Below are 10,088 nucleotides of genomic sequence, written 5' to 3'. Positions count from 1 at the left end.
CTGCTGTTCTTGTATCTAGCTGGAATAAAGCTTAAGGGAAGCCTACTAATCACCCAGAAATAGATGAGCTGCAGGAAATCCATAAATCACTGCTAGATTTAACTCTGAGATGTAATGAAACTTTCTAATAACTGGAGTTGAATTAGAGTGATCAAGAAATTATGAAGACACACTCCCTCCATTAGACATGCATGACCTGACAAGTTAATAGAGACAAACAGCCCAAAGACACAAACTACGGACTTCTGTGGAACGGGGCTGATGACTAAGCAGTTCACGAGCAGGTTAGTTTGTGACCACAGCAGGAGCGTTAGCCAAGTGGATTTCATGGCCAGCTGGGACAAACATTGACTGCTCCTCATGGGCTAGCCATGAAGCTACAAGTACTTGTGTTGTCCTTCAAATCCTGTTTGGAAATGTTCATTTAACTAGGAGAATACCTGAAAGCTGTGCCTGTGCAGCACTATACAGCCCGAAAGTCGTCAGAATTCTTTATAAGCTGAATCTCTGGGAGAAGGGAAGGAGGGCCCTTGTTCCCCTCCGGTAGCCGAACTCCTCAGCCTGCATGGTGCAGTCTCCTACCATCTCTGGTACCCACATCAAACCTGCTGAGCTGCAGTTCTCTCTAGTGCGGATGGTGAAGGAGGGCAGAAATGTACCGGTTTTCTTCTGGGGTTCTGCTGAGATAAGTAACACTGGCGCAGGATCCATAAAGTGGTCGGTAACCTCTCCAACCTCGTGACCAGCTGAAGAGGGTTGGGTATCCCCTGTTAGCTGTCTTTGCAAACAGGCTTTTAACTGGAAAACCCCCACAGCAGCGTGGGTATCAGTGCAGGCACCGTCCGGCCTTTCAGGCTGCTTACAGCAAGTAGAGGGCTGGGGAAGCTCTTCACTGACCAAGAGCAGCTTTTGTGTTAAGCCTACCTTAAGCAGTACGTGGTCTCTGAAGCCAGTGGAGGGGTGCTGAGCCGGGCCTGGCACTGAGCCTGGCTCAGCGCTGACCTGGTGTGCTGAGTCACCAGCCGCACTGGCTTGCTGAGTCCTAGGAAATTCTCTCCCTGTGGACTGTTGACTCAAGGACATCTTGATTTTGATCACCAGAAGAACTCCTCCCGTGATGAATGCTGGATTGTCATGCCTACTTGTGGAACCTTGGCTGTGCCCCTTGCACAGGTGCGACGCCAGACTAGGCAGAAACCTAACACAATCCGAGTTGGCCTAATTTCTGCCTCTCCTGTGTAGTCTCTCCAAGCCTCTTCCTGCCCAGTTTCACTCAGAGCGTGGGCGAGAGGTGGTCTGTTTGATCTCTGTTCTACTTTAAAAGTTTGTATTTCAGAGATCTTTCTTTGGGCTGCCTTATATAATAGAGGTGGCAGATCTCTCAGACCTATATTTTTCCAGCTTACAACACGGTTTTTCCTACTAAGATAAAAAGCTTCTGTTCTTCTTATATTAACTTAATGAGTACACTAGCTGATGTACTTAACTATACCTGAAAAGCATCTAGTTTTGACTCTTTTTCTCTTATAGGTTACCTATTGCAAGCAGTTCTGGGCACAACAGTGATCCCGTTATGTGCGCCTGGTGAAATGGAGAACTGCACGACAGCCCTAAGTAAGTGTACCGCACAGCTCTCTGTAAATAACAAGTCTTTGGTTCCCATCATCCTTGGGCCGGTGGCCTCACTGAGGTGCCCTTGGAAATAATTTTTCTGTTGAGCAACGTTGCCAACATCCTGTAAAGTACTCGGTGTTGTTGAACAAGAACCACTTTTTAGCCTGCGTTTCCTTTAATATTGCTGCTTCAGCAGAAGAGCTCTGTCTAGAGGTGAGAACTCTGCTGTAAAAGCAGAAATAGCTTATGTGGAACTCCTGAAGGAAAAGTCAATATAACTCTGGTCTGGGAAAATCCTCTCCCTGCTCAGAAGGCTCACCTGCTTTAACGCGTGCTGCTTTGGAGGTCTCTTGGTAGCGAGACTATTAGTTGTTCTTGTAAAGGTTGTATGTTGTTTGGGAAATACAAAGGGAGAATAAGGCTGATAAGATGCTAACAGAATCTCCTTGCAGTCCAGACGGAGAACAGTCCGCGTGTGGCTCAAGTCGGGATAACTAGATGCAAGCCTGAAATGAAGGACTACTGCTTCCACGGACAGTGCGTGTACATAGTGGACTTGGATGAGCACTATTGCAGGTACGGACAGGGCGCGCTGCATCCTGCAGACCTCCCTGAGATAAACCATACGTGGCCTTTGATCTCGCTGCTGTTGACGCTTAGCTGGAACACCAATCCAGCAAAGCATTTAAATGCTCGCAAGAACTTCAAGAGGAGCATTATGTCTATAATACACCTCAGCTGCATTTAAGCAAGTTTTAAGCACACATGTTGGCTCCAGTGAAACCTGGCTGAGAGTCTTAGACACCTGAAATCAGTCACCAACCCAGCTTAAAGTTGGGACACTCATTCTGATGTGCTTCCCTGTTCGTCTGTATTTACAGTAGTGTGAGATCCAGACCTCAGGCAAAGCAGCAAGGTCTCTCCCCTGATTCAGCCCACAAAATAAAGACCCTCTAGGCCTTTTTAAGGGTATTCCTCATTTACCTGAAGAATTTGCAGCCGTTTCTAAGACCACATGGGCTTGGGTTACATCAGTTCAAATTGCGTGTCCCCAAGCTAACAGCAGGCCAGCAGCATAGCATGTTTTGTGGACTGCTAAAGGGTAGCCCCATGGCGATGTCTCTCATTCTGTGTCTCTTATCCTCAGGTGCGACGTAGGCTTCTCCGGTGTCCGATGTGTGCATTCAGAACTTGTCAGACAACCCCTCAGTAAGGAGTATGTGGCACTGACAGTTATCGTAGTTCTGCTTTTCCTCGCCGCCATCTCTATTGCAAGCTACTACATCTGCAGAAGGTAAGAAAGATTTCCTTTGCGGCTGAGGAAGGCGAGTCAGCTGTATGTCTAGCGAGATGTCTGCTGAGTACCTCCGGCTAGACCTCTACTCTGTAGGGATACCTACGCTCACTTGACTGCATGGAGATGGTCTGATGTACAGACCTGCTAGCCTGCACTGAGTGAAGTGTTCCAAAAGGGAAGGATGCTGACTGTGTAGCATAACCCAGATTGCAGGCTAGGCAGCAGTACCTTCAGGTGCCTTTCAGCCCTGACGGAGGACTCTATAGGTTAGTTCACATCTGTCTTAGAGGGTGTGTAGAGGTAAAGGAGAGAGCAGACAGGGAACAGGAAAATTCTAGTTCCTTTTCTTGTTAATGCCATTTCCCTACTCATCAAAACCTGGAGAGCAGCTGGATTAACACTAGTTAATTTGTTTATCTGCCATGTTATTGTGGTGACACTGATATCACGAGCATTGCCTTATCAGCTTTACCATGGAGGATGGTAGTCTTCTCCATTAATTGAATCATTCTTCAGGCTAAAAACTAACCGTGAGCAGCTGTCAGAGAGCAGAGAAGGTGGAACAACCCCCAGAGGGAGAGCTCAGCTTCACAGATCTGATAGCCAGATGGTAACCACTGTAATTCCCTCTTCCCTACCTGAAGACTCGATGGGCGTCATCTCCAACAGAAGACAGCCTAGGTGGTTAGGGTACTCAGCCCTACTGCAGGGAAGGATCCGGCAGGATTTCTCAAAGACAAACCTAGTACCAGCAGCAAGACTTTACTGCAGATGTGACATCTTCAGTGAAGAGTTGAGAAAGGAGACACTGCATGCAAGTTATCTCACCTGGAAATGAGCAGAGGCAGAGCCTAGCTGATAGAGGTTTAAAACAAACGTGAGGAGGTCATACAGCATTTTTCTTGTTTCCTTCACACCCCCTGCCCCCTTGACTCCCCAAAAAGCCATTTGGAACAACTGGCCTTCCAGAACTCACACTTCTCCTCTCTACTTCCAGGTACCGAAACAAGAGGAGACAAACGAACACCAGCGAATACAAGGAAGTCGGTGCCCTGTAGGAGAAACGGTGGCTTCCTACAGTGTTCCGTTCATCTGGATGGACTCAATGGCTTCTCATCTATTTAAATGTTATTTTTATTAATAATATTTACAATATTTATATCCTTTAAAAAATTTCAATTGTTTGGTGATCCAATCAGTATAGGTCAAGCATTTTATTTTCAGTGTTTTATTTTTTTATTAAATAATATTTCCTAACGAGAACCCCACCTAAGTGGTTCTGTGGGATAGAGATATATATTTTTATAAAACCTCATCTTCTTACTCTGAAGAGTAATTTTGTATTTATTCTTGTGAATATGCTCAAAACGATTCTACTCCTTGAAATAAAAGTTCTAGACAAAGTCAAAATGTCTGTGTGGTTTGATTGAAGTGAAACTTGGCATGGCTTGGCTGAGCAGGATGTTTGAAGCCTCAGCAGTTATTTTTGGAGAGAGAAACCGTAGTATCCTATTGCTAATAATATATATCAATGCACCTTAGTTCCAACGAACATAGCTATTAGCTGGAGGAGGACTTAAAGGAAGAAAGAGCACAGCTCCTAGCGCAGCCTGTCCTACGTGTACTGCGTGGCAGCAGCATGGATCTCGGCTCATCCATACCCTCGGGAAAGTTGTGCTGGGTATATTTTGGATTACAGCAGGGAGGCGGCAGCACTCGTTGACCGGTCTCTGCGGCTGAACGCAGTAACACATGGCGGCTCAGGGTACAAGTGTAGCTACGGGAAGAAAGCTCCCTCAGAACCAGTACCAGCACTCGAATCCTCCCCGAAGCGATTCTGCCATAGTGTCTGTCGTACAGCTGGGAGCAGGGGAAAGGAAAGGTCTTGAGTTTGGGCTTAATGTAGGTATCTTGTTGGCCTAAAATAATGATAGAATAGCCCAGTGGGTTTAGCTGCACCCCAAGTGTGGCTCCCTGTGAAAAGGAAGCATCTGAATCATCCCTGTTAATCCCATCACTTCTCACACTTTCAGAAGATGTGAGAAAAAGCACAACCTTTGTCATTCCCGGTCTTTGCCAGAGGTCTGTGCGAGCTGCGTCGGCCTGCGTGCCTTGGTGTTCGTGGGTGTGAGACTGTGATCTCTTGACTTGTGCAACAGGATCTTTGTAAGGAAGAGTGGTGGGACCCGAGACATCACAAAGCGAGAGTGCTATTCCAGAAGCTCTCCGTCATCCAGAGGCCCTCATGGAGCAATAAACTGGCTCCTTCCCTCTCTCCTTAAACTGCCCTCCTCCATCAGCTGGGGCTGGGAGGCAAGGTGGGAAAGGCTTGCCCGAGTCCTTTGCCCTGGCCGTCTGGCCTACCCCCCTTTCTTTGGAAAAGATGAGTCATGTGAAATGATAGCTCAGCTTCTTCCCCAGCCTGATACTCGCTTCCCGACTTGGACTTACTTTCCCTGCTATCTTTCCTCTGACAAGCACCAACGACAGCAAAGGTGTGGTCAGGCAGACCTGGGGTGTGATGAAATGGCTCTGCCCAGAATCTGCCGGTTTTCATCAATGCGGAGTGCATGAGATGACGAGGGGGAGGGATGTCTGCCTCGCAAAACAAAGGTGTGATCCGAGCAGACGGACGTTACGCGTGGTGGATCGCTCCAGCGGCGCACAGCAGGAGAGCCCAGATGCTCCAGGCTGCTGTGCGTGAGCTCTGCTTGCAAGGCTACAGCCTGGGATGGAGTTTCTTTCTGCGCTGGTCACTCTGCTGCGTTCGCTACAGACCACCTAGCACACGCTGCTCTCCTGTCTTTCTCCAGCAGGTACACCACCAGCTTCTGAACCTTGCAGCCACAACGTTGTTTCTGCCCGCCGCCGGCCTGCGGGTAACGAAGTGCAATCAAGACACACGCCTGCTCAGCCGAAGTAAGCGATGCTTTGCTGATCGCCGCTTCTCAGGAGGAAAGCTTGACCAAGCAACGTGGACCAAAGACAAGAAAAATCTTCCAGATCAAGTATGGCGATGTAGGGGTAGAAGGGACCCCTTTGCATGTCCTTATGGCTGCAGGCCAGCTGGCTCTCGCTGTTTGACTGGAGGTCTGTCGCAGAACGGCCTGTGTTACGGGCCATGTGTGACCATGGGGTATCTTGCCCATCTTTTTCAAACGCTGGGTTACCCTGTAGGCTTTATGCTCAACCTGCTGGGTCTGTGCAGGTAGCCTGTGGCTACCTTCCGCCATCTTCTGAGCTGACTTAAGCGCTCATTTTTGGCCGTGCTACAGACCAGAGGTTATCCAGCCCTCAGTGCGGGTCAGTCAATGTCTAAGATGGGTCTGGTCAGTACAAATTTTTCCCTGGTCTGCCTGGTCCTTTGTGTCTCCCTTCAGCATCGAGTTAGAAGGGGATCGTCGGTCACTCACGGTTAACTGGGTTAACTGTGTGTCACAGGGTGCTTATTAGCTGCGCTTTGGCTTTTCACTTCCTCTCTCCTTCTCCTGTAATCCAGTTGTCACACAGGAACCTGTTCTGCCAGGTAACTGGTGACAGCTAATGGCAACCCCAGCAGCAGCCTCCTTGTTAGCGCAGCCTTTCCCGGTGGGAAGATGGGGCAAAAATGGATTCTTGGAGCCTCCTTCCATTCTTGCTGTGACCCAGTTAGGACATGTGGTGACACATCTTTGTTTCCCCCTCAGGCTTCCCCGTCTGTCCGTGAACTGCTCTGGTCGGTCCCTGCTCGTCCTCCAGAAACTTCTCCTGGACTCCCCGGAGAGACTCAGCCCAGAGGCACGCACAGCCCGCACGCACTTTTGCGCTTCCCTTTCCACCCCTCTGCCCCACTTGGCAGGAGCACCGCAAAAGGGGACTCCGTCCTCTCACCCCACCTTTTGTAAATGACGACCCCATGTACCTGAGGCCCCATTACCAGAGCTCCAGTGCCCCAAAGGCTTCTGACCCTCATCCCCTGCCCCGCTCACGGCCAGCCCCTCTGCCCCCGAGCAGCCTCAGGAGCTAAAGGACGCATCCGTCCGCTGCAGCGCCTGGGTCCACACGCCCACTGTTGCTCTTGCAGAAGTTTTAAATTGCAGTGACAGCGGCAGCCTGGGGTTTATCACGCCTTCAGCTATTTGGGTCAGGCAAATCTCAGAGGCAGAGTCCACTTTCAGGCCTGCGCAGGATTTGTTTGGGTTTTTTTCTATGTGTCTTAACTTTTAGCTGACTGTCTTGATTTGGCTTGGGCTTTCTCCACCTATCCTGTTGCTCATCTCACTCCCAGCCCATAACAGCCCTTCCAGTCCCTGTGTTTTTCTCACTCCTGCACATGATTGAGCAACTGAAAAGCTTGGGGCCACATACCAGCCTGCCACTTCAACAGCTTGTGCCGGCTGGATGTAGATTGCCAGTCCGGCAACCACACAGCCGGGTCCTGATGACACACCCCAAATAATTTGTCTCAGGGTGAACCTCCCTCATTCTTTCCATGGTTTCTGCTGGCACCACCTCCATCCCTCCGGTGCAGCTCTTCCTCACCCGCGCCGCCCAATGTCAGAGTCACCTTTGGCTGACAACTCTCTCTCCGCCGGTGAGAGCGCCTGCGGTTGTGCCTCCGAGGGTGCCCTGCCTAAGCCTTCCTTACCAAACGGCTTCGCCTCCTGCACGAGTGTCACAGGGCAGTTCTCCCATGCCCGTGTCAAACTGCATCACGGCAGAGTAGGTGTGGGAAGCAGGCGGGGACGGGGACTAGAAACCGTCGGTACTGGAGGGACCCACCTGATACCACAGGCAGCTACACGTCCTCAGGGCCACCAGCGTACCGCCGTGCGGTTTTTCTGCCTGGGACACCTTTGCTGGCCGCTCTCGGGAGGACTGAGCAACAACAGCTCCCATCAGCTGCAGTGGCGCTCCATTTGACATCACCCTCTCATTTTAAACCTTCTCCCGTCCCAGACCTGCCCTGTCAGTAACCCTGCTGTGGGGTTCTTGCCCACAAGTCTGTGTATTTTACCTGAAATCCATTCCAGCCTCATGGGATTCAGGCAAAGGACGACTGATGCTTGCTTTCAAGCCTGGGGCTGTCTGACCTAGAAAGCAACGGCAACAACTCCTCCCTTGGTGCTCTGTGGAAGGACGATGCTTTTTTGAAGGAGGGCTTACTGTAAACTCGCTGAAATGCTATGTGTTTGTGCAAATGTTACTGGTGTTAATATTTCTCCTGGTCACAACATACCCGACTGTTTCTAAGAGGGCATTAGAAGAAAAATCTTTCTGGCAGCCAGCCACAAAACTGCAAAGAGATCACACTAACTTAAGCCATCCATCACCTTATCACTTCTAGAGGGAGAAACTTTTTCAGCATCTATGGCATGCCCACTGTTACCAAACCTGAAATTACCATTACCACAATGTCCATGGCTACCGCAGGGGTCAAAACCAACCCTCCTTTAGTACACTCTTCATCCGTGGCCCACGCAACAGATGACACGGCAATGCATTTAACTTGGGAGGCTGACCTTTCTCTCTCTCCAGATGCCGTCTGGCCTGTTGCGTGCTTCACGGTAATGTCACTAGAGGTGCTTTGGCAACCTCAAGCCTTTGTGAGTCATGTGTCCCCCTCCGCGGGTTTCCTTGGAGTGCGTCAGCCGGTCGTGTCGCAAGTTTGCCGAGAGCTGGAGGAAGCCTCCATGACGGTCTTGGGTTACATCACAGCGGCGGAGGACGTTTGGACAACTGGTCCCAGTCCCCGCTGAGGCAGGCCTCGGATTGCAGAGTGCATCTGGCACCTCATCTCGGGGCTGCTTGTGAGAAGGGCAGGCGTGGAGCACAGGGAGGAGAGAGGGGAGGGTATATGGGCTGGAAAGACTGACAAATCGCTCTCTTGTTGCAAATCTGGGCTGGGTCAGGAGCAGTCATCCTTTGTGTTCATGATGAAGAAAGGATGATTGGATGGTTGGACCAATGAACAGACGGAAGGAGGGAAGAAAGGAGGGATGGATGGAAGGAAGGACGGATGGAAGGTGTTCCATCAGTAAATGTAAAAGTTTGGTCTTGCACAAATAGTCATTATTTTAATAAAGCTGGTGCCAAACCTAAATTACTCCAACACTCCCATTATATAATCCCATCCTGTATGATTAAAAGCTTTCCCAGCAAACTGGGAGATTAAAACAACTGATCAAAAAATATTGAGAAATCTCTCTGCCCTGCCCTGATGGATGCCCTTCTGATCCTTCTGACCCAGTCACCAGAGAGCATCAGCCTCTTCATAGGAAAACCCAGTAGGAATTTAGGAGACGAGATGCAATAGTGAACAGGCACCAGCCCCAACTGGGAACCACCATTTGTCCACGGACGTTTGTCAGTGGTCCCCAGTGGTCCTGTGACGGTGGCTCTTTCTGTTCCGGTTTGTCAGGCTGGTTGTCGATGCCCTTCATTATAACGGGAAGCCGAGGCAGTTGTACGAGCCACACGAATGAGGAAGAGAAGCCAGTTTAGCTGCCTCTCCCAGAACTGCTGTCATTTAGGCAGCAGAGGCAGGGAACTAGGGGTTAATTTCAGGAGAGGAGGCCGGCTGGTGGGAGGTGGATATCCATCTGGATACACAGCAACAGGGGAATACACCTTCGGGTCACTGCTGGGAGGAGGGTGCTGGAAACCAGACTAAAGGGCTGTAATAAGGCGATGGAAAATCACGGAAGGATAGGGTTTAGATGAGGGCAAGAAAAGATGGTGAGACTTTTGACTGTAAAAAGGACGCAGTATGGAAGTCAGGAGGGAACAGGAGAACTCAGTACCTCACCAAGTCACTGCACCCGTGGCCTCCCAAACGTTGGGAGCTCATTCAGGAGGTCCACCTGCTCAGCCCAGCCGTGCCAAGAATGAGCATCATTGAGACAGCTGAGCAAGGCACAGCAAGTTTCAGCCAGCCCCTGTAGAAAGCTCACCAGGAGGACAGGAGCATTTACATGAGGAAGGTTAAATATCAGAAATCAGACTGGATTTACCACGGCTGGAAAGCACAGCAGGGCGAGCCCAAGCCATCATGTTCAGGCAGCCTTGTTTCTAACCAGCTCGTCTCCTTCTCACTAGTAACATGTTTGTCTTTGAAATGGGAAGAACCCCCAGAAAAGGGTGTTCCCAACGCCACCCTCGGCACCTGCAAAGGCTCAGCCGGGGACACGTTGCTGTC

General features: G+C 50.1%; 1 protein-coding gene across 1 annotated transcript; it reads left to right on the top strand.

Annotated features, from left to right (window-relative positions):
- Nucleotides 1–1,500: 1,500 nt before the first annotated feature.
- On the top strand, nt 1,501–4,315 carry LOC104169326 (proepiregulin-like; the record flags this gene model as incomplete). The annotated part of the gene is made up of 4 exons (XM_009710224.1): nt 1,501–1,614; nt 2,067–2,190; nt 2,762–2,908; nt 3,909–4,315. Coding segments are annotated over 4 exons (446 nt in total), but the record flags the coding sequence as incomplete, so codon positions are not given.
- Nucleotides 4,316–10,088: the final 5,773 nt, after the last annotated feature.

Source organism: Cariama cristata, unplaced genomic scaffold (assembly GCF_000690535.1).
Source record: "Cariama cristata isolate BGI_N322 unplaced genomic scaffold, ASM69053v1 scaffold7131, whole genome shotgun sequence".
In the NCBI taxonomy this organism is placed as follows: domain Eukaryota; kingdom Metazoa; phylum Chordata; class Aves; order Cariamiformes; family Cariamidae; genus Cariama; species Cariama cristata.
This window is presented reverse-complemented; position numbering and strand designations above follow the sequence as displayed.